The 25489-nt window shown below is 38.1% G+C and overlaps 1 protein-coding gene across 2 annotated transcripts in view; it reads right to left on the bottom strand.

Moving 5' to 3' along the window:
- Positions 1-25489, bottom strand: part of rhpn2 (rhophilin, Rho GTPase binding protein 2) — a 29373-nt gene that overhangs the window by 2721 nt on the left and 1163 nt on the right. The window contains exons 2-14 of one of the 2 annotated variants that reach the window (XM_034042998.3): positions 22885-23000; positions 15675-15803; positions 11875-11950; positions 11151-11228; positions 10551-10675; positions 9518-9684; positions 8445-8632; positions 7533-7689; positions 6824-6943; positions 6393-6587; positions 6206-6282; positions 4565-4711; positions 1279-1437 (exon numbers count right to left, since the gene is read on the bottom strand). In XM_034042998.3, coding sequence (XP_033898889.3) covers positions 1279-1437; positions 4565-4711; positions 6206-6282; positions 6393-6587; positions 6824-6943; positions 7533-7689; positions 8445-8632; positions 9518-9684; positions 10551-10675; positions 11151-11228; positions 11875-11950; positions 15675-15803; positions 22885-23000 — 1734 coding nt within the window. The remainder of the gene's footprint in view (positions 1-1278; positions 1438-4564; positions 4712-6205; positions 6283-6392; positions 6588-6823; positions 6944-7532; positions 7690-8444; positions 8633-9517; positions 9685-10550; positions 10676-11150; positions 11229-11874; positions 11951-15674; positions 15804-22884; positions 23001-25489) is intronic. The other variant, XM_034042999.3, reaches the window with a different exon arrangement.

Raw genomic sequence — 25489 nt, 5'->3', positions numbered from 1 at the left:
AGAAAGCTGTTCAAGTTAAGATACTTTGCTTTATTTTTTTTTTTTAATGGAGCCTTACTGCAGTCCCACCATGTACAATTTTAACTGTTTAATTCCTTTATCTCTTTCCTCCATTCCTCCATAACTTTGCCTTCTGTGCATTCTACTTATCAGCTGCAAAATGTTATAAATGCCATCCTCAAGCTCTGGTATAGCTCAGCAAGCAAAAGGGGATTGTTTTTCAAATGGTGTTTTGGTTAAACTGATAAGGAACAGGAACTTCCATCCTTATCACTCCCACCTGACCATGCCAATACAAATTAGATATGGAAAATCACACTTATTTCATAGACACTTAGAACTGTTGAACCCTACATAAATAGTGCACGATTCATATATATATATATATATATATATATATATATATATATAAACTGTCATTGAATTTTAATTTCCAATGTTTTCATTTGCATTTCTTTTTTAGGCTGACGGTTTTCAGGGCTGGCCATTGAAATGAAAATAATAAATATGCATTGGAACACCCATACTCACAGTATAAAGCATCGGCACGTATTGAAAAGAACACCCTTTATGTTAATAAGCATCTGTGCCATCTATTTAACATGTACGGTGGATCAAATTTAATTTTGTGGTTCATTAGCACTGTAAAGTTCTAGTTGCCAACTATATATATATATATATATATATATATATATATATATATATATATTAGCTTAAAGAGTACATATCTTTCTCAAGGGAGCCTGTGTTTTGAATGAAAGCATTGGACGTATTTATAGGTTTTTGACAGCATGACAACTACTACTTGTTGTTTATATTCAAATCCATGATTTATTCTTACATGATGTAATGGTTGTAGATATTGTGACATCATTTTTACTTCTATCTTTGAATCTGTATTAATTCTAATTAACATTACTTTATATAAACGTATATTATCATGCAATGCTGGCTCTGAGGATCAGTCTTGATTTGGCCTCCCCAGCACATCAGCATGTACAACTTTTGAATGAATTATGTTTGTTTATTTATTTATTTATTTAAATGTTATATATTTATTGAAGTTAATTAGTTCATTCTTTTCTGTTGAGTACCGCTGGCATAATTGTGTTCAGTCTATCCATTTACTTTCTTTTATTCTTATATATATATACCTATAGCAACTTAAGAGTTAGTATATGCCAGGTAATCCAAAATAAATATCAGGTTTGTATCCTAAAAAACATCTCTGAAAAACAATATGTATTCCTTGCTAAGTGGAGTTCTCTATTCTCTTACCATAGAGGAGACTGTGTTTTCCATGAGGCTGATGACTTGAATATCCACGCCTTCATCTCCAACGTTCTTTAACATCTTCATGACTTCGCTTACCCCCAGCCACTTGCAGTCTGTATCCTGGATTGAAACAATGTAGTCTCCTTCCTTCACTCCTTCTATCTGTGAACACAAGCAGTACAAGAATGCGTTTTCAGTCAATCACAAAGAATGTGATAACGCTGAAGAAAGATGAAGTCATCCACTCAAGGCTTCAGGCTTTCCCCTCTTCCAGTCAATAGCATGCTGCACAACTCGCTTTTCCAAAACAAGAGGTAAAGTAAGAATGCACTAAACATTTGCTTCCTGTGCTATAATGTCATTTAAATGGACTTTTCACATTTCTTTGCAATTTTACAATGTTTTAAATCATTCTGGGTGGTTGTGGGCTCAGTTGCTCTAATTGAGTTATTTTAATTTCTTATAAATCTGCCTTTACCTGGCTCTGAGCTGGTCTGAAAAAGTGCTTGTATGAACAGCTTTCTTCATTCCATTCAAATCATGTGACAATATGGTCTTTCAACTCTGCCAGTCCCGCATACTCTATGCCAGTCTCTCTCGCTCTCTCTCAAATACGGACTGGAGAGGAGGTGTATAGTGGGAAACTATGGCCCCCCAAGGGAAGAACTATATATCAACGGGACTATAATGCCCAAAGCCGCAGCCGAGGTTCTACAGTCCATATTTGTTTTATGAAATCAATCAAGAAAGTAATGTGTTTGAAGTCCACAGTGCATCGTTATTAAAGTTTTTTTGGAATAGAACTGTCAGTCTTACTTTCTCACTACGGCATAGAATTCTCTGAGTTTGTGAACGTTGTATTTATTTATATTGTAGAGCTGGAAGTCAGAAAACACTAAAAGCGAAGTTTTTATGATGATTTTAGGGTGTGCCGCATCTTTGTTTTGTAGTACATTTTGTAATTCATTTTCTGTTGTTTGTCATTTTGCTTTGTTGTGTGGAGAGGGAAGGACGCTCAGCGTAGAGTCCTGCATTGGGTTCGGGTCAGAATGTAAACCTTTTCATGGTTTGTGGTTCAGGACTGAATTTGAATCACCAAAAAAGTTTTCTGCCCTTTCAGCGTACTCGTCTGTAACCCTTTCCCAAATAACATATTAGAAGGTAAATGCATCGGTATTTCCAGCACTAAAGCAGGTGGCAATTAGGGAGGAGTCTGCTGACTAAGCAGTGTTGTTCTCGCTTGTTTGATACGTCACAAGATCTTTTTATCACGTCTGCTTGGTGATATTAAAAATGCCTGTGGATGACGTGAAACAAAAGATAGCGCAGGGTTTATATCATGTAGTGGATAATAGTGCGAGAGGTAAATCACAAGTGTGGAATTATTTTGGAATCCTAGCGAATGAAAATAATGAACATGTGACTGGATTCGTTGCTTGTAAAAACTGTTATGTTTTTGTGAATGACTGGTACATCATCTCTGCGAAAGTACAGGTGTAGCTCCCTTTCAACTGGTGGCATGAATGGAATAGACAGGTATTTTATAGTAAAGTAGAGATAGTTAATAATTACAATGTTAAAATATATTCAGACCACTAGAGAAAGCTACAACGCTGTATAGCCTTGTGTAAACTCAATCTGTGGAGAATGGTAGAGTTATCTGTGTGTGTGAGTGTGAGAGCATGAGTGTCAATTGACAGGCAGTAGGTAAAGGACAAACACTTGCGGGTTTGGGTTGGGTTGCAGGTCATATTAAAGCGGGTGAGGTCGGGTCGCTGGTAAGAAGACGGTGTTGCGGTTTTGGGTCGGGTCCGGGTCGGAAGTGGGTCATAAAAATCGGACGCGCGCAGGACTCTAGCTCAGTGTGATTACGTAATTTGAGGGAATTCAACTGTTGACCTTAAGCAGCTTCACAGGGGCAATAGTTGGATCTATTTTTGGTCATGTGGTGAGGTTTTAACCAAATCACATGTCAGAATTTCTAAGGATGATTAATAATATATATATATATATATATATATATATATATATATATATATATATATATATATATATATATATATATATATAATATATAGTGACGCACGGTTTGGCCACCATAGGGTTGCTCAGGTATAAAGAGGGTGGAAGTTCACAGTCTCTACTATGAGATTTATGAATCACCGTGTAAAGACAGATAGAGAAAACTATAAGAATTTAATATTGGAGCAACAGAAACCCAGAGCCACTCATAATGATGCAAACTGTATAACAGAGTTTTTCTTTTATATAATATCCAGTGCACGCAAAGCAAACACTATAAAAAGTATTTGTTAGTGTGAAATGAAACATGTCTGCGGGGCGTGTTCTATAGAACTGAGAAAAAATAAATCCCATGTGTGTCGTGGTAAAAGATGGTGAAACAGAAACAGAGCGGTTACTTGTAATTTAGAGTTCACCCACAGGGTAAGCCTGGGAATGGCTATTATATCATCTTGGTAATCCCTCTTTACTTGCAGCCTGTTGGTTTTAATTTGGGACCTGCCATTGTTGCCAACACTATAATGAGCCCTCTATAACAGTCCCAGTGCGGTTCTCAGGCGTTTCACTGCAATGGGAGGCTCTGTTTGTTTGTAACCCTTCCATACAGTTAAAGGTGCAGTTTGAAAGGTCACCCCATTACTCTTAAATAACAGTGCACAGTCATTTAAACATGACAATGGCAACTAAATAAACAACAAAAGGAATATACATATTGTGGTCCCTTTGCAAAGCTTTAACTTGTGAGGTAATACAGTTTGATATGCACGAAACTGTTCTAAACAAGTATTTCATTGGGAAAAAAAAAACAAAAACCCTGCATTTTATTCATTAGGGTTTGTAACTAGAACCTTGATTAAATCAGAATTGTGGCATCACCTTAACAAATATCATATAGGTTCCATGTGTCCCAACACTTGACAGTATTGAGATACTTCTGTGTTATCTTATATGCAGGACCTGTCTTCAGATTGATCTCTCATCTCTTACTGTAAATTAAACTACCGGCATCAGTCTTCTCCCTCAAGATAAGGAAGAGTTATGGGAACAATTGCCACAATAGTCCCTCCCAGTTAATCAAACAACCCCAACTCCCTGACATTTCCACAAGTGCTCTCGCTCTCTCTCTCTCTCTCTCTGGGTGAATATATAAAAAAACATTCTGATAATGACTCACTGCTGTCCTGTAACAATACGCATGAGATCACCTTCTGAGGCACAGTTACACAACAATAAACTATTTGATATCTCTGTCTAGATCTCTACTTACAGCAGCAGGACTCAGCGGGTCCAGGGACTGGATCTGTACTGGCGCATCTCCCTTCAGTGTGAAGCCGAGATCCCCCTCCTGCGGGGTGATGTGCACCCCTCGAGGGGCTGTCCACCTCTGCTTAGCTGAGAACAGTGCCAGGGGGCCCTGGGAAGGAAAGCGGGACTTCTCATTTCTGCATGATGCAAATAAACCTAACCCTCTATGGTTACAGTAACTGGACATATTGTTAAACTGCTGGTATTCTTCACATGTTTTTTTGGAGCGTTTCTTATTGCAATTTGTTTAAATGATGACAACTTTAAAGTCTGTTTCAAAGCTCGTTTCAAAATGGCCGCTCTAGTGCACTGGGGTTTGAGATCTGTCCTCTAAATCACTGCAGGAAGAGCGATTAACACTATATTGTCACGCTATATTGTTCAGAACTCCAGTACTTAGTCTTTAAGGTGATTTGACCTGAGTTCAGGAACAGCTCCTTCAGTTCTAGTTGCCTGTCTTTGTTACTGCCACAGCAATCTTGTGAATTTGCTGCGGATCAAGTTTGTTTTTGTATTGCTGGCAGGGTAGGTGTTCATTACTACTATAAAGACACTTTGGCTGATCTAGGCAGGGTTACTGAGGTCTGTGTCACAGTGCAGTGATTGCAAATCATGAAAGGGCACAGTAAAAAGAACAAGGAAAACAACTTCAGTGTGGAGAAAAATGCAGTTAGAACAGGAAAAAGAGGAAAAACTTCAATTTGCCACAATTAAAAAAAAAAAGCAAAAATAATAAACAATTTCTATCCTTAAAATACTACAATATTTGTTCTTGGCCAGCAGTCTTTCTATTGCAGTGTAACAAATCGAACAATTTTTTTAAACAATATTTAAATTACTTTTTCTTGTGTTTATTCCAAATAGCATACTCAAGCTATCAGGCTTTGCAATAGTTTCTGTAATGTATGCTATGACAGACCGCACCCCCTGTATGCAAAGTGGCAGCTACGACATCTTTTTCCACTTGGTCAGTGGTTTGTTGCTCTGTGGTGCAGACTATGTGCAAATCCTGGCGAATATTTGTTTTTGGGGAATTGAAAGGAGGTGATTGAAATGAAGTAAGAACACTCCTCCTTTGTCCCATCTTGTAGCACAGTGTCTCTTTACAAAGCTATACACGGCCAAGATAAAATGAGCTGAGCCACCAACACCACCACCACTTTCTCCCAGGGATGGGGTTGTCAGAACAAAGGGCTAATTCCGCAAAGCTACTTACTCCAAAACTATTAAGACTTTTTGTTTTTTTAAGAAAGGAAAAACGCCCAATAAAGTTAAGAAACCAGAAATAAACAACTCTTAATTCAGGTGTTCGCAGTCTTGAGTTGCTTTATTATTTGTTTTAAACTGGTGCTAAATGCGATTTGGAGTAATTAGCTTTCACAATCTAGAACAGTGTTTGTTTGTTTTTTAATACAATGATATGAAAATAAAACCAAAAAAAAATGCCCGTATTTCAATATTCCACTTAAAGGAGAAGTCTATTTTTTTTTGCTCTGCACGCCACTATTGTTACTGCCCTGTTAATATTGTTAGTTAGTTCCCACTAAACACCTGGACGTACAGTAAATACATTACGATTAGCAGGAATTAGAGGCCCACATACCAGCTTTTGGAAAAAGTCTGTGAGTTTCACCTTTGATGTGGAAGGTACTGTCATTTCAGCTTTTTGCTCTGTTTTGGCTAAAGGGGGAAAAAAAAACACAGAAAAGGGGTTTTAGGAGCAGGTTATCAAACAGTACACCTAGTATGTATTGGTATTCATAGCGTACGTCTGCTTTTCAAGCACTTACCAATGATTTGAGGTGCTTCAATGAAATCTACAAAGTCATTCTCCGAATCAAATTCAGAATACTTGTTTAATGATCGCTTATGCCCGGCCTGCAGAATCTCCTGCAGGACATCTAGCTTTTTCACTTGTCTACACAAGTTGTGTATCCTCAAAGCCTCTTCGTGGTCCAGGATGGCTTTCCGTAAGTGTGCCTTGCCTGTGGGGAAATGGCAACGTTTAAGCATCCCAATACAGTAGCACACTGAAAATTCTTTCAACGATTATGTTAACATTAAATAAATCATTCATAGCTTTAAATTCTAAACCATATACTTACAACATAAAGGAAAGTCATACTAGATTTTATTTTCAATAAGCCTTGGGAAAGTTTGGTTATTTTCCTATGCTTTTGCTGTACTTTTTCCTCATTATATTGCAGTAATTACACATTACCTAAGTGTTTGCGGTCATCCTTGCTCTTGAGTATTTTCAGTGGTGACATCCCATCAGGCATGCTGTCATAGAGCTGGGACAAGGCTTTTTCCTGCTTGTCCTCATCGTCATTGGGACACACTGTGGGTACAAACACACAATATAAATAGGGCGACTGGTAGAGTGATGTCATAGAGCTAGTTTTATGGCGCTGCAATTTTTTTATTTCACTCAGACAAATTGACTTTGCTCATACTTAGAAACAGGGTCAAGATAGAACTCAATGCTGCACATCGCAGGCTTACCCAGTTACTCAAACCGAGGAGCTGTTGTTTGACGTGCAGTTTTCTGATTAACCATGTCAGACTTTTAGAAACAGATGAGCCACATTTATCCATCAACTTATGTCATGCGATTTTGTAATTCTTTATGCTTGCTCTTTGACCATTTACACACTAAAGGCCATTTTCATCAGTATATCACAAATGAACTGCGAAACTACAATTGGTAAAGACAGTTAACCCCTGAGGAACCAACACCAGTCGTACCTCTGGCCTTGCATTTTGGTGTCTCTAGGCAGCTATATATTTTCTGTGGAATCCAGCTTTGTTCCTGGGGTGGTGCTGGAGGGTTTACTTTTCACAACTTTCTTTTTTTCAACAAATGAACAAAGGTTGAATGACTCTAGTCTGCTGTTTGTTTCTTTAATACGCTCAATGATATTACTCACACTCATGATCCAGCAGTGCAGTGGCCACAAAGTAATGTGCCAGAGCTCTGTAGTGGTTCATCTTCACCTGTGCCATGGCTGACCAGAAGAAGGGGACGTGGTCCTTAACTGGAGTCTGGATCATCGACTGGTATACCACACTATACACATCACACACCTTATGAAATACAGATCCAGTTTTAAACACATTTTCCAATTACATTTGTGTTCTAATGTACATTATAAATCCTGTTTGTACTGTCACATGAGTGTTGTTTCCACAGAGTCAAGATTAATCAGCAGCCATAATAGTGTCTTTTAAATAACAGTATCATAACTTTATGTAAAGTTGTAGTTCCTCATATAGGTTTAAAACATGTTTTTACAAGGTCGTGAGTTTAAAAAACCGTTTCTCCTAAAATGTTATCAGTATAAAAAAGGTGTTCCTCTATAATGACTGTTTTGTTTGCTATATAACATGGCTTGAAGTTGTCAATTATATTGCCAGACTGCTGCGATTAGCGCCTAATTAATTGTCTCACATTGTGACGCAGTGGAAGGCAGGCCTGAACAAGGGAGGAAGCTTGTGTCCCTACAACTGTAAAACTCCCTTTGGCGAATGCAAACACACTGTAGCTTTCAGAAGGTTAAATTATGAAGTAGTGTAGTAGTAATTCAATTTTCAATTAACAATGATTGACTTAAAATGATTGTAACTCGCATTAACTGTGTCTTGATCCCTAGTTAGTAGTACTTCCTCTTTCAGTCTGCTTTTTGCTCCCATAACACGGGGACACTGAATTAAGGTATCCCATATCATCAAGACTACACAATTATATCACAATAGCTTGATTATTGGTCCACCCTAGTAGTAACAAAGAGAGGGACCACACCTTTAGCACAGACCTAAACCCACTCAATCCTCAATCATACCTTGGCTGCTTCCTGTGCCATTCTGCAGAGACAGAAGTACTCGTTCTTGATGCCAGGTAGTGCGATCTTATCGAACACACACTCCTGTGCCTGTGCCAGCATCATCCTGGTGAGCATGTTCAGCATGGCAGGGCTCATGTCATAGCTGGGGGTGTGCGTGAAGGTCTCCTTCAGGTGATTCAGTGTGCCTGTGAGCACCCAAACAGACAGGCAGCCATGTCACTTCACTCTGTACACTGCAGTCCAGTTTATCACATATTTAGTAGTCGCCAATTGATTTCACCATGTTTTTCTCCCATATTGAAATGGCCAATTGTATTTAGGCTCAGCTCACCGCTACCACCCCTGCACTGACTCGGGAGTGGCGAAGACGAACACACGCTGTCCTCTGAAACGCGTGCCGTCAGCCGACCACTTCTTTTCACTCTGCAGGCCCACCACGCAGCCAACTCAGCTACAGTATCAGAGAACAACGCAGCTTACAGGCAAGCCCGCAGGCGCCCGGCCAGACTACAGGGGTCGCTGGTGCGCAGTGAGCTGAGGACACTCATTGGAATAGCACAGAGAAACTGCAAAATGACATTGCAAATCTACTGTGGCAAACTAATAAACAGTATCAACTCTTCCAACCTATTATCAATATAACATTGCCAAAAACAATTTGGATAGTGCTGTAAGTGGTGGAAGCTAAACCTCATGCACATTTCAAAACCCAACTTATTAATCGAAGACCTTTTTATTTTTTTCAAATGTATCCTTAACTATTCAAGCTATGTGTTGGTGTCCTAACTAGACAGATCAAAGCGTGTATGATGTGTTTAAAAATATGTTTTTTAAATTGTAGCCAGCTGATCTGTTTTGGGATTGATAAATATTCAAGTAGTACTTCAGCCCAGCTGTTTTTTGAGAATCTTGAGCAAAACATGTTGGTGAGGACAGAGAAGATAATTCCTTTTGCCTATTTGTGATTCGTTCTTAAATTCGTTTAAATTGGCTTCCCCCGAGGTTGCCTTGTTGACAGAAACAACAGGTAACAGGTTCTGCTAACATAATCCATTCCCAGCAGACAGTACCTGCAGCTTTCTGAAAGGCATCAATGGCGCTCTCCAGTCCGGACTGGTTTTGCCGATTGCAGCGCGTAGCTATTTGTGTGTAGAGAGCTCCAGTGTTGAAGAGTATGCTTGCTTTCTCCAAAGCGATGTTCTGCTGACATACTGGCACTCCTGTGAAGGAGTCATACCTGAGGGTATTTACAACAATCTGGTTAACAACGGCCTTTCAGATATGTGACAATCTATGAGAAGATAATTAAATGCAAATGAGTTACATCATGGTGAATCCAAGTTTTATAAACAGCTGGTAGTTTACAGCACTTTGATATTAATAGAGAGGGAATTCAACAGGTTTGATAGACTTGCGTGTGCAGTGTGACCTAACACTAAATACAGGGGTGGCGTTAATATAGAAGATGATTTATATTGCTTTAAATAGAAGCAAATCTATCATTTTTAACAAGGTGACATTTAAGCAATGTTTTATTGTATATGCAATAACTCCTCCTGACTGTAGCGTTATAACTATAATCCACTGTAATATGATAAGTATTGAAATGCATTATTGTATACACCTCCTTATTAGTAAAAAGTGCTCCCAGGTTCTAAGGCAAAGCTAAGACAGTAATGGTGCCATTGTCCTCATTATGCCATTCTATTATTTTTTATTAATATTAATTTATTCGCAGATGCTCTTATCCAGGGTGACTTACAATTGTTACAAGATATCACATTATTCACATTATACACATTATATATTATTTCACATTATACAGATATCACATTATTTACTTATAAGGTAGGGACACAAATAGCACAGTTTCTTATCTATGACTTCCGATTATAGTCATCTATTATTATTCAAACCCTTGTATGCTTTCTATGGTTACACATTTAGTTACAGCCATAAATCCAGCACAGCTGAGAGCCGGTCAGGCATGATCAGTGTACTGTTCGGTTTCTAATCTGTGTAAAAGCAGGGCAGTAAACAGTAACATGAACATCACTACACTGAATAAATCAAACAGTTGCACAGAAATCAAGATAAGATTACCATGTGAAGAAAATCCCCATCTGCCTGCTGGGTGGGAAGAATCTGTTTTCCACAAAACTGAGCTGACTGAAATAGCTGCTCAGCAGATCGATGCCAGCGTCGCTTCGGCTTGGAGTTCGACAGGCCTGCAACACCAACAAGTTAAACTTTACTTGGGAGTCACACGTGATTTTCTCATTCTAATAGACTGTACATTTTATATATATATATATGAAAAAAACATCTTGCACGGCTCCCAATTTTTTTTCCTTTAACTTCTTAAATATTTCATCTTTTTTTGGTTTGTGTATATTTATTGACATGCATGTACAGTAATGTGGTTCGCTAATTCATTCTGGGTCTTGATGGCACGCTGTGATGTCCTGTGATTAGCATACTCCATTTAGTCTTGAGACGCTTGTTACCAAATGTTCAAAGCTTCTTTTAGTAAGCCCAATTTTGTTCCTTAATCCTTACCACACATTTTAAACTAGCAAATCCAACAAGAATTCATGAGGAGGTGCAGCTACATGGCCCTCAGGAGATTTCTGGGGAGCTTCTAAAAGTGCAGCCCCAATGATTAATTACATAGCTAAGTATCTATGATATCTACATTCTTACCTGTCGTAGATCCATAAGATCTGCAATTGTATCTTCATAATTTGAGCTGTCTTCACTGTAGTGCTCCAATATAAAGTCCTGTACAACAAATATAACATAGTAAGTTACCCCTCATCTAAGTAATTTTTGCAGTTCATGGATTTACTGAACTGTACCATATTTACCCATGGTTTTACAATGGTTTACCAAGCCTATCTATGATTTACTATGCTTGCCTGTGCTTTTGCAATTTTTGAAACACATGTGAATTGCTGACATATCTTTCTGGACTATATGAACAGATCAGAAAGATTATCTGTCAAAGAGGACAACTACACCTTAAATTCACACAAGATAATGATCACTTATTACAATACTGCACACATAAAGAGCTACTGAACATCCTGTGACTTTTGTAACTTTCTCATAATTAACTGGTACTGTCTCCTGTGAAAGAATGTATTGTTGCAAACTTCTTTTTAAGGACAATCCCAATTGTTTTGAGATTTTTTTTATCAACTTTTGCTGCAGGATTCTGTGTATATACAGTACAGATAGCTTCAGAAATTAGCAAGAACTTTGAAAAAGTCACATCATGTTCTGAACAGTTCAACATGTAATTATCTTTTATAGATTCTATAAATCCAGACTTCAAAAGTGCAGTCCTGTCCTGGGAAGAAGCGAGTGTGTCGTTCCATAAAGAAGAATTGAGTATCTGCAACAATTAGGTGTCATTGTACTATACCTTAAAAGGAACTGCAAAATCTGCTGCTTTTGTCTCTTTTAGACCCATAGGAATTAGAGGAAGGCTGGAAGTCTCTCTGTGCACAAAAGGAAAAAGAAAACAGAGAGCCATGTAAGAATTGTACTCCAAGAGTTGGGTAACGCTTTTACAAGGTAGTCTAATTTGATTACAAAAGCTTTCTACCCCTCCCCCCCAGTTTTGTCAACATCAGCCACAGTTTACCACCTTTAACTAGATAAATATTACAAAAGTTTAGAACAGAGTGTTGTTGGCAGTGCAAATTATAGTTTTGATTTATATGGAAGCTGCTTCTAAAGTAATATAATGTATCACAAGTTGACACAAAATACAGCTGTATATCGTATTGTTTTTAATGCAAAGGGATACCTGAACTATTCTGTAATATAGCCACAATGCAAGTAAGTTTAAGTCAAAAAAGACTTTTATAGGCAAGTGGGTGCTTGGTTGACAGGAGCCAACCCCAACATCCTTATTCAGTAATCATTGGTCATATATTAGAAAAAATAAAAGGAGAATTGGAAACACACAATATGCCAGCTCAAGACCCAGTTCAACTTTTGTATTTTTTCCCTCAAACAAAATGTTCCCAGCAGCTTCTCTTCATTGAGCCTGATTATCCTGCTGTTGAAAAAGCGAGTTGACGCATCTTAAGCATTGTACCCTCTTTCACACCACACTCACTTGAGAAGACAGTGGGTTATTGTTGGGCCATTACAGGAGCTGTGAACTCAAATGCTGACATGAATGGGGCTTATCTGCAATACAATGCAACCATGGATGTTTGTACTGCTTTATCTGTCACCTTTTGGAGGGTGCTCATTAAGACTGAATGTACCTGCAACAAAACTAAAAGTCCCTGGAACTAGTCCAATTTGAAGCACTGCTGTGTCTGAATCACCACTCAGACAGCACTGATAGTTCAAAGCATGAATCCCAGGACATGTATTTTTATTGTCCAAAATACAGCTTTTCGCTCTCCACAGTGGCTTAAATTCACTCAATCACAGTCCAGATAGAATCTAAAAGCTGAAAAGACTCCCTATGAGGAATACACATATTTATGTTCATTGCATTTACACATACACTGCTGCTACCAGTCTCCCAAGTGCCGCAGCCAGTAAAGGCGCTTCACGTGGAGTGCAGGATGCGCTCTATAGTCTGGACGTCGCGAGTTCAAGTCCAGGCTATTCCTTTGCCGACCGAGGACGGGAGCTTCCGGGGGGCGCCGCCCAATTGGCCGAGCGCCGCCCAGGGGGAGGGAGGGTTAGGTCGGCCATGGTGTCCTCGGCTCACAGCGCACCAACGACCCCTGTGGTCTGGCCGGGCGCCTGCGGGCTTGCCTGTAAGCTGCCCGAGAGCTGCGTTGTCCTCCGACGCTGTAGCTCTTGGGTGGCTGCATGGTGAGTCCGCAGTGTGAAAAAAAGCGGTTGGCTGACGGCACACTCTTCGGAGAACAGCGTGTGTTCGTCTTCGCCCTCCCCAGTCAGCGCAGGGGTGGTAGCGGTGAGCTGAGCATAATAAAACAATTGGCCATTCCAAATTGGGAGAAAATAATAAAAAATAATTGGCAACGACTAAATTTATAAAAAAGATAAAAATAAAAAAATAAATAAAAACTGAAGCACTTGTACAGTGTATGAAAATGAGAAGTACTTTTGTATCAAGCAAGACTTTTAGGGTTGTGACATATGTTTAGGGGTATACAGACAGAATGACACCTCTAAAATAATGGAAGTTAAATAATGGTGATATCAAGTCTCATCACAAGTGGATAGGTGGTTTTCCAGATGCATAGAAGATATGGTCTGTTCCACAATCATGTTTCAGATTCACTCTACAGCAGGATTCTTCAATGGTTTAGCCTTTTGGCACCCTGCTTTATCATAAATCAAACAATGTTGGCACACAAACAATGGACACTGTCAATCTCTCCCCTATCAGGCAGTAGACACATGCAAACTCTGTTCCAGCTTAAGGAAGCAAAAGATGTTTGGTATATCGGAACATCTACTGTATAAATGGTATGCGACTACCATTTCAAATGCAGTAAAACCGTACTGGGAGCGAATAGAGAACACTGTTCTCATAGAGGGAGATTCCATGCTCACATTCAAGGGTTAACACCTGCTTCTGCAAACTAAATCAGGTGTTCTGATATCAGTTTCAGCAGAACTGTGTCAGATGCCAAGCCAACAGGCTTGTGTTCTCGTTTTGAAACACCTAATGAAAGTGTAGTGAATCCTCTGGACTTCATTTGAGGTTTCTTATAGGTTCTTCTCTCCTTTCCTGTGTTATCTCTCTCCTCCGTACTCTCTTCCAATATACCTTTCTTTTCTTTTATAGGATATATTGAATATCCAGTAACAGTATTGTGGTATTGATTACAAGAAAGAAACAAAGAAAGAGTTAGCTATCCTTACAGAGCATGCCTGCCTTGTCTAAATGTACAGCTAGGGCCAAAAGCTTTGCATCACCTAGAATCTTAGGATTGAGACATAATTAAAAAAATAAATTAAAAAAAAAACTGTATGAACATAATTTAGATATTTTAGTAAACATGTAAATCAAAGAAACTACAAAATGATATTGCAAAGGTCTACCAGAAGCCATAATAGTAGTACAGCATTTCATGTTAGATTAAAAAATGTCACATTTTTCAATTTTTGGCAGTTTTCGTTAAGTACATGGAAAACTACAAAGCGGTATGTTACTCATGTTTTATTTGACTTTATGAAGCAAAATGTGTTAATTCTGTAAGGTGATAGTAAATTAAGAATGCAGTTCCCCACAATCATGTGCAATTTTACACTAACCTGCCTCTACAAACTGTACATTGGGTGTATATTTGACTGCCTTTGTACTGGTCTCTGCAATAGATTTCTGTCCGTCTGCTCCACAGTAAAAGGGAGTTTGGTTCTTTTGGCTGCGTGTTGGCCTCTGAACTTGAAAAGTGGGGGTTCGTTCCTCAGTCATTGCCTCTAACATTACGTAAGGGGTGCTGATGTACCTCTCTGAAGTTCTGTACAAAGTGCTTGTTAATTAAAAAATGACTGTACAGATAAGCCTTGGCACTTGGCATTCTGAGAAGGCACGGCTCTAGCTGAATCACCGGAGAGTATTGTATTGCAGTACTGGTGTTCTTTTACCAAATGCCAAATTTATTGCATTTTCATTTACTGGACTAATCACTCTTTTCATTGCGGTTGCCACTGGAGACACGGCAGATTTTCAAGACGTATGACACAGAATACTGATTACTTTCCCTACCTTTAAGTCCAATCTGTTTTTTCCAGATGTACTACCATTTGGTTGCCACTTAGTTACAGCTTATCAGATAAATAACACTGTGATAAAAGGTCACCTAGATACTGAAACCTGCCCATTACCGTTGCAAAATCTGTTTGCGAAAAGCAAACAACACCATTTAATGTGTTAATATTATTAGTTAAAGGTGTTCTAGTTTTTACCGCTCCCTCGATTATATTTTAGTTTAGGAGAGGAACCTAATGATTTTGGAGTTTCACAAAGGACGCAGATCACTTCACTTGGAAATGCTCAGTTTGAAAAATGCCCAAATGAATCAGATGTGAATAGGCCCATTATTGTATTTTGAAAACTATGGACTAGATTCTATTTATTACAGATGGTCATAAATGCACATTTCTGACAGAGAAACTCAACCAAAAAAGGAAAAGCACTGCAAATGTACTGTGGTGAACCATTACATGGAAAGGGGATTCAATTCCATTTAGACAGGAACAAGCTATTTCATGACTTACTCTACGTTCTGATAGACTTCCACTGAGCTGTTGAGGCCTTCCAGATGCTCCATTAAAAGCTGCAGGTTGGAGTTGACATAGCTCAGTTCCAGCACCACCATCTCCCGGACCTTGTTGTTTGTGGTTGCCCTGGAAACAAGCAGAAGGACATTAGTCAGTCTTTGAATCCTCAAGAATGAAAAACCTCTTCACCACGCCTGAGGGAGAAAGACATTAGTCAGCTTTCTGTTGAGAACTCAAGGTCCTCCTGAAAATTCATAGCCTTGTATTTAAATATTAAGTCCCTTATTATACAGAAAGGAAAATATAAAAATACCATGTGACCTCCCTGGAGTGAACGTGAACTACAGCACAGGAAGTGATATTGTACCAGGAAGTAGCAGCAGCTATTCATTCTACGGAGTTGTCTTTGAAGACTAGAAAACAGGGACCAGTTATTATATAATAAAAATATATATATTTTAAAACCTTGGTCAGCACTTACTCTAAACAAGTCTCATACGATCTGCAGTTACACTAATCTCAAACTCAAATGCCAAGAGAAACTAAGACAAAGCGTCTTCAGCAGTTTCCTTAAGGCAACATTAGGTAATGTGAGAAAACATTGCCTGCTTGTTTCTTGACAGCGTACTGGAAACAATGCACACACTTCTGATGTAAAACCAGTTTGGGCAAACTTGCTTTGATTACCAATGCTGTCATTTTAAAGAAAGAAAAACACTGTCAATTTTGATACACTCTGGTCAAGTGTGCAGTGTCATATAGTCATCATCATATAGTCATCATCAAGAACTTCCTGGTTCCTCAATCTCAGCTCCCTATTACCTGTTTTAATCAAACACACACTCACACAGTTGTTCCTGAAAGACACATTCGATATTTATTTATTGACAGCAAATCTGTAACAACATGTGAAGCAGTAAAACAACAGCTTTCCCGCCCACCTGCTTGCACCAGACAGCTGTAAAAGCTCTCATTGGATACCCAGCTGCTAGGAAAGCAATTAAAAGACTCCAGCTGATTAGAAGAGGAACTCTGCAAGTTATCCATATAGCAGTAATACCTTCTATAATGCCAATCAGGCACTTCTCTGTAAAGTTTACCCTGCGTTTTTTCCTACGAATACTATGCCATGGTTCATTATAGTTTTTTATACAAGTACACTGAATGTCCGAGTAAATGTCTTCAGTGCATGCAAAACTTAAATATTGTATGGGCTCACCGTTTTAGTTTATTATCATTTTTTGGCTTTCATTTCAATGGATTTAAAGCAGAAGTATTCTGTGTCCCCAGTAAAGAACTTCTCCCAGGGATCTTTTAGTCAAAATGATCTGAATCGGTGAAACGTGGGGCCCGGATCACAAAGTTATTAAAAGTTTATTAAAAGTCTGTTTTGATGGATTACACAATTTCATGAATGTCAAAAACTTTACTTACAGCCTTTATAGGATGTAAATAAAGTGGATTAACAGTTTCTGTGACTAGACAGATTTATAAAGATCTCTATGTAGCCTAGTTCTCCATTTCTTCAGTTTGTAGTGCTTTCTTCATTTTTACAGTTCTCTCGGGGAACTCCATTAGTCTGATTCAACAATCCTGGAAATAATTTCCTCATTTAAGCTGGAACACAATGAAACATTTAAAATGGTTTATTTTTCTACAGCTATCCAACCAAAGGCAGCTCAATTAATCTGGATGGAACAGTTTCAGCCAGCCTTTGTGGATAATGTCAACTACTTTTAATCAAACCCACATTTTACTGGAATCAGTACTCTTGAAATCTTTGAAAAGGTTTTTGCATGTTGCCCCCTCTGATGCACACACGTTGTTATAGAAACAGTATACACAAAACCACATATTGCAGGAAGAAAGCAGTACAACGGAAACATACTTTTTCACAAAGCCATCATTACAGAACATGTTTTCAAGAAACACGGGGTCTGACAGCACTATGTTTGCCTGTGTTGTAGAAAAACATTTTTGTGTTTCCCTTAGTGACTAACATCTAAGGAAATGCATATGCCATAGTTTTGATTAACACACACCTAATTTCCCTCCCTTTTTCGACAGAAATAAATGTATTGCCTGAAATCATTGTACAGAAAGAGGAAATCAGTTTATTTTTTGAGTTAAAGCGAAGTTCCTGATGAAACAGGCGGCACCACACTGACTAAGCTTTTAACATTGCAAAACCACAGTAAACTCCTATGTAATAGAGAACCTGTACTTAGGAGAGATATTACTGTAAGGAAAGTACAATTATAACTATAATTTAAAGAACAGGTCACTTCAAATTGTATCTTGTTAGTGATTTTCATATCGATAAAGGCACAGCTAACCCTTTTCTATTGTAATAAAACCCTGATTATGGTAGCAGCCCTTGTACAGTATGTACTTATTTATATACAGTAGAGTCAATTATCATTAGTGTCATGTGAGCGGTTCAGTGTGTTGATATGTAAATAAATCCTGTTCGCCTACGGGGCGTTTCAACTTCAACCTCCGTCTTCTACCTGTCACTCAACAGCGAATGCACGCACCCATAAAGAAGACAGCTGCTCTGTCACAAGCATTAATACCCTGTATCGTTCTAAACAAGGGATTTAGTGTAGCTCCCTAATAAAAGCTGAATCTCAAAACAATAATTGTGTGAATATAGTAATTGTTACAGCTGTGTATAATGGTATTTAAAACAGGATTCATTCATCCGACTTTATACATATCTGCCCTTACTCTGGTCCCACCACAGTTGGATATGCAACAGATTACTGTATACATATTTAAACATACAGATTGGTACAGAGGGTTAAAACTTGTATGCCTTTAAGCATGTTTTGAGAGCTGATATAAATGTGAAATCCCTAACACCTATAGTAACTGGGTTCCAGAATTGTACACAAGTTGTACACATAACACTACTTAAACTGCATTTTTATGAAGTGAGTTGCTTAATGTTTTTCATCACGTTTCACAGTGAATGTTGACAATCCTCTTAGCACATTCTAGAGGATGGGGCTTGTCCAATTAAGTACAGCTAGGAATGCAGAGTTCTTTGAAGTTTGACAGCAAACTACCTGAGGGATATTGTAGATAGGTTAATCAAACAGGGGGAAATGTTTTGCCATAAACAGGAAGGAAGGTTTTTTTCCCCTGCCCAGTTCCTTATTTTTTTCATGAACATTTAACACGCAATCCTTTTTTTTAAATCTAGGTTTAATATTTATTATTTTTAGCCTATTGCTAAAAGAGTGTAAAAGGACAGAGAACAGTGAACCGGTGAGCTTTTAACCTCATGTCACCAACAGGGATAGAAGCCATAACATTCGTTTAAGCACACCTTGCTTATAGTTAGAATTTCATTTGCAGAACAGAATTGTGTTCAAATATGAACGTTTGTCATAGACCAGAACATAAGTGCTTAGTTGAATTAGTGTACACAGGTAGTTGTGACAGGTAGTGCCTAACAGCTTAGAAAACAAAGCCATTGTATTGGACTACTGCAATCGTGTGGATGTATTTGGTCCTTAGAGGAAAATATATTTATCAGATTTGTATTAGAGCAGGGGTCTACAACCCTGGTCCTGGAGAGCTACTGTGACTGCTGGTTTTCATTTCAACCAATCTCTCAGTTACTTAATTGAACCAATTATTGGCTTAATTAGTCAAGATTAACAGGTGTTCCAGATCTTTAGCCACTGATGTTCTTAAAGAGAACAAAACTGGTATCAATCCACTTTAGGCAGGAATTTAACACAAAAAGGTAAGAGTTGGATATATACCATTTTGTGGTTCACAGCTCTAAAACTTGAGTTCACTGGTCTGAAAGCCAGAAACTACTGGTGACGGGCTAGGGTGTGGCACTGAGTTTTAAACGGAAAACAACCAGAATACGAGGAAGAAACAAAAGCAAACCCAAGGTCATTGATACAGAGTTTCTCTATACAAAAAATACATGCATCTTCTATACTGTATATCTGACACCTTCTAGTGGCAATAAAGTATGAAATGACGCCTGTGGTGGGTGGCAGTGAAGAATGTGGGTGCAATAATGTCAAACAGCTGATACCATACAATTAAATCCTGAAATATCTTGGCATCTTCCTTAACACAAGAAATAAACAGGTATAGAAGAAATCAATGAACTGGTTTGGTGATAATGGTCTCATGGGTTTTATTTGTGTACTGTGACAGCCCTTGTTTACCACCATACATTTACACAGTAAGTTTGCACTTTTCTCATGCCTTTGCCATGGTTATACTATGCATTTACAGTAGTTTAATCTGCTTTGCTAGTGTTTTTTTTTAATGCTTTATAATGCTTACCTATTACACTTTGCTATGCTTTTACTATGGTGAACATTTACAAAGGAGTAACTATAATTTTTAATTTTTTTTTTATGGATCATCTTCCTTTGATCCTTCTTGTGTTACTATATCATCTTGGTTGGCACTTTGCCTTCTCAGATGTAAACCACCAACTAGTAACTTCTTTAAAACAGAAGGCTTGTATTCTAGAGTAAAATGCTGTTTTTATTTTCTGTTACCGCCCCTGTCATTTGACGGAACAGATCTTTTTTCACCACGCTTACCTTTATCCTCTAAACTAGAATTAGTCTGCATCTTTCATTCTGATAAAAATATTTGTTTTACTTTGGAGATTAGACATCGAAAGATGCAGAACATTTCCAACACTGGCTATTTCAAAACACTGACAAAGACCATGTATTGAAACTTTTAGGGAGTTTTCTATTATTGGAATGGTTTTCTTTTAAAAGTAGCACTGTATCATATCTCAGTCAAATACAAATTGTTGGATAACAGTCTAATTTTGTTTAATTCCAAAGTAGTTCTGATCCACCACATAAACCATATCAGCTGATTTCCCATTGCATCTGTGCTGTGTGGAATTTGCTTCGGGGGAGCCTGGCACTGGGTTGCAATGCTAAGATTTAACAACAACAAATATGCAATCCACAATCCAGTCCAAAAAAAGGAGTGCCTGTAGCCCTACCGTACACTTCAACACGTCTCACCATTTTTAGCATGACATAATTGCAATTATTGATGATAGGAAAGGCTTTCGCTGTTCTGCTTCTATGTTTGTCTCTTTGTCCTAGAATTATTTCAAATGTAATCTACTCCTGTACTTTACATTCCCCTGATGAATCCCACAAGGCGAAAGCTTGGGAAGACTTTCTTTCTTTCTTTCTTTCTTTCTTTTACAGCTATGGGCAAAAGTTTTGCATCACCCTATAGAATTAACTAATTTTGCTTCATTAAGTTGAATAAAACCTGAATAATGTTACGTTAACATATTGAATTACATACCGATTTGTAGTTTTCCATATGCTTAACGTAACAAAAATTTACAAATATGACATTTCAAATGTGAAAATCTAACATAAAATGTTAGATTTTCTAGGGCAGCAGTGTGGAGTAGTGGTTAGCAGTGTGGTGTAGTGGGAGGGTCGTGGGTTCAATCCCAGGTGGGGGCACTGCTGCTGTACCCTTGGGCAAGGTACTTTACCTAGATTGCTCCAGTAAAAACCCAACTGTATAAATGGGTAATTGTATGTAAAAATAATGTGTAAAAGAAATCATGTAATTGTATGTAAAAATAATGTGATATCTTGTAACAATTGTAAGTCGCCCTGGATAAGGGCGTCTGCTAAGAAATAAATAATAAAATACTGTACTACTATTATGGCTTCCGGTAGACTTTTGTGATATAATCTTGTAGTTTCTTTGATTACATGATGTTAAACAAAAGATCTAAATTATGTTCTTATAGGTTTTTTTATTATTATATTTCAATCCTAAAATTATGTGTTGCAAAACTTTTGGCCATAGCTGTACTGTTTGGGCACTTAACAAAATGTATTTTTGAACCCTAGATTGTGTGAGCCAGTGTATTCTAGAGTAGCCTGTTTACTTTCTTCATGGGTTTGATGCATAAACATGTCTTAAATTCCTATTCCACACAAAAAAGCGGTCATGCTAAACTTGTCCTTTTGTTAAATCTCACGTAAAACATGGCTTTCTATCCCAGCATGTGAACAATACACTGGTATTAGTGGTCTCCAACAAAATGGATAGAAAATGAGTCTTTGCATCAGGGTTGAATATTATCCAGGCTTGCCCGAGGCAGGCTGTGGAAGTGAACGGCTGACATGTCCAAAGTGGGAGTCAGAACTAGTCAGCTGGAAAGAGTTCTACTCATTCCATTTGATAAAAGTTCCAGAATGTTCAATATCACTTTCTCAATCCATCTCAGTCCCTGCTGTCAAAAAAACTCTTCCCTGCCCTCGCAATAGGAATTTCCTCCGACACTTCTTAATGTCTTTATCAATAAAAACCACATGGAGATCAGGCTCCACCACTATTAATTAAAGAAAAAGGGGGAAAAAGGTAACTTTTAAATCTCTTCAAGATTTCATTGGCTGCAGAAGTTTATCTTAATGTATCCTAACCCAAAAACACATCTGAAGACAGTAATGCTTTGTTCAGTTCAGATCAGATTATGCTGGCCTAACCTATCTAGAACAAACACGCAGGCGATCCTGTTCCAGCTCAGACCTGCTTGTTGACCCTAAGCAGGCACAAAAATGTGTCTTCCTGAATCAAACACGATATTGTGTTCATTGTACCACCTTTAGGGTGTGCAAAACACTTACATACAACTACCCTAGTTTCTGTGGTCCCAAAACAGCAAGATACACGGCTGGGAACGGTTTGTATGAATTGAAAGAATACTTTAATAAAGCATGGCAGGTACTGAAGGCCCTTACTTTCAGGTTTTAAAAAGCCTTCTGGTTGTATTTTTACATGTTTCCCCAAAATTTGGACCCCCCAAAAAATGTTATACCCAAAAATATCATGACTGTAAAAAAATGTTTTTTGTGCAAGCCTGTGAACATACTGTGGTCACCAGTTTTACACAGTCACAGTGGATAGAAGGGAGCTGTATTCTATCCCCCACTATACTCCCATATTTACTAGGAAAACTGAATATAAGATGCCCTGTTTTTTCATATTTGTTTTAACACCAATACATTTCCTGGAAATATAAAATAAAATAAAGGGTCTTGCTGATGCTGTTCAGTGTCGGGAGACACTGTGTGCAGCTTGCCTGACGCTGTCAGCCAGTACGATACAGCAGGCAGAACAAAGAGTGCATTTTACTGCCCTGCATACAATGGTGGGAACATACCTCAGAAGGTTTTCAGCACCGGCCCTCATTCGCATCTCCTTAATGATCTGCTGGTTCAGAGAGGCACGCTCGTTCTGCAGCTTGCTTCGTCCCGTCTGTGCAAAGGGGTTACAGCCCTGCAAAAACAAAACGACAGGTTTCAACAGCGCTGCAGAAACTATGGGAGAAATCACTCTGTTAATTTAGCAGCATATACTGTAGGGTACAGTTAATTCCAAAAATATTTAGGACCTACATATACTTAACTGCCAACCAACTTTACGAAAATACGCAAAGTTGTTTTACAACTACGTTATTATTTCTTAGCAGATGCCCTTATCCAGGGTGACTTACAATTGTTACAAGATATCACATTATTTTTACATACAATTACCCATTTATACAGTTGGGTTTTTACTGGAGCAATCGAGGTAAAGTACCTTGCTCAAGGGTACAGCAGCAGTGTCCCCTACCAGGGATTGAACCCACGACCCTCCGGTCAAGAGTCCAGAGCCCTAACCACTACTCCACACTGCTGTTATACTCTTCATTCTCCAGGTACCCTTAATCTCAAAAAGGGAATGCCCTCTGCTTGTATACTCGTTTGTCTCATACAACTGAACATTGGAAATTGAAAATAAAATTTGCCTTAGATGACTTTTGTTCACTTTTGTCAGATTGTTAGGAAGCGGGGTGGGGGGGGGGGTTGAATTTTTATTTACAGTAGTTTTTTTTAAGCAAAAAGACGCTTTAAGAGTTTATAAAGAACCAAACAACTACAATATAGTTTAAGCTCTCTTAATCACTCTCGAGTTGTTAGTTTCTCATTATTTAACTTATTTATTCTCCATTAAAAAATAGTAAATTGAAAGAAATGCTTTAAAAAAAAGTCCAATTGTTTTAAGTTGAAAAGAAAGTGCACATATTTAGTTTCCAGTTCCACGAAAGACAAATGTGTGGCTCCGAAAATCCCTGTGAGAGAGTTTGGAAACAGAGGACCCAGACAGATCTCTGAAACTCGGTGTGGGTAGAAACAGCTGGCTCCACTTCACCTACAATACTGTTTTTAAACTGCGTTTCAGTTATTTGTACTTGATTGCATTACGCTGGTAGAAACACAGCTTACTTTATAGTGAGTATCAATAATAATCATTGCTGTACAGAAACAACCCAGGATTTATTTTATTACTTTTTATATAATAAAGAATTTAATGAACCCTGGTGAAAATATCGGATTTGGACCTCGTGCTGCTGCAGGTAGTAGCTGGGGCTTGCCTATTTAGGTCATACTGTAGGGTAACAAAGATTGTGTCTGTCTGCATTTGAAGTTAATGTACTTATACGGACTATAAAACCAACTGGACCATCAACAAAACATGACAAGAAATTTTAAAGAACAGTGAAGCAAACGTTGTAAACAGTAACCAAGGTTTCATACAGTATGTATATGGCATGCTTGTGGGACAATGCAATCTGTGGGCGTCAGTTATTTGTACATCACCCTTATCTCTGTCCTTCAGTAACCATTAATTAAACACTTAATGGCTATTCGCTATTACCAACCCACAGCTAAACTGAGGCTGCTTCCCTCAATGGAGAATATAATGTAACTGTCCGATATGGTCCCTATTAAGCTGTCTTTAAATGAACATGTACTGTATATATACAGTTAATAATGTACACAGTTTACTGTTGACATGTCAGAGTTAATTATGGGATGAGGGCACCATGAGATCTAAAACCACAAGTGAAAAAAGGACAGAAACTGGAGTCTGATGTTCCGATGTGCCTGTGTAACTGACTACTCTACTGCAAACTGTTACACACCTCTGTTGCATGACAGGTAACCAACATGTCCAGCCTGTTTGACTGTCTTTCTAAACAGTAAGACAATAAAGACCTCATAGTGGATGGCCAGTGGACCTTGATCCCCAAGTTACTGCAAAATGCTCTTTCTTTAAACAGTAATAGGTACATTGAATGTTGGATTTAGGTTACTAAAAATCTAACACATATATATAAAAAATCCTGATATTTTCTGATTTTGGGGACTGAATGCAGTGGATTTGTCAATATGAATTGTTTAAAAACCCATGAATGAATGCATTTCCTACATAAACAAATACATTCAATTACTATAGTATAGTTGTATCTCTATTTCCAGTGAAATGCACACGGTAACAATAAGAGGTTTACTGCATTACATATGTTTTTAAACAAGAATAGGTAACTGCAGTAAATGAGCCATGAAATGGTGCTGCAGGTGCACGCACTGAAAGAAAAGGGCGCTAGAATGCATTACCTAGCATGGAGACTAGCCTGTGTGAACCGCACCCGTCAAAAAATATAACGCCTCATATCACTTTATATTTACGCCGATATCTCTAGACTTTTTTTTACATGACGTTATATCGTGTCAACCCAGCCATGCTATTTCTATATATATTTCAGAACCAACAATATGATCTTACTAGTTTGTACCGCATGTTTTATAAAAGAGTGTGCCGATAGATTAATGACAAAACCAGGTAACAGAATGTGTTATTGCGCAGAACTTTGTTATCTGGTCCATTCTAAATTTTGAAATGTCTTTCTTTTGAAACAATATTCATTCTAGAACAGCTTG

The sequence above is a fragment of the Acipenser ruthenus genome, chromosome 20 (assembly GCF_902713425.1).
Source record: "Acipenser ruthenus chromosome 20, fAciRut3.2 maternal haplotype, whole genome shotgun sequence".
Classification (NCBI taxonomy): Eukaryota; Metazoa; Chordata; class Actinopteri; order Acipenseriformes; family Acipenseridae; genus Acipenser; species Acipenser ruthenus.
This window is presented reverse-complemented; position numbering and strand designations above follow the sequence as displayed.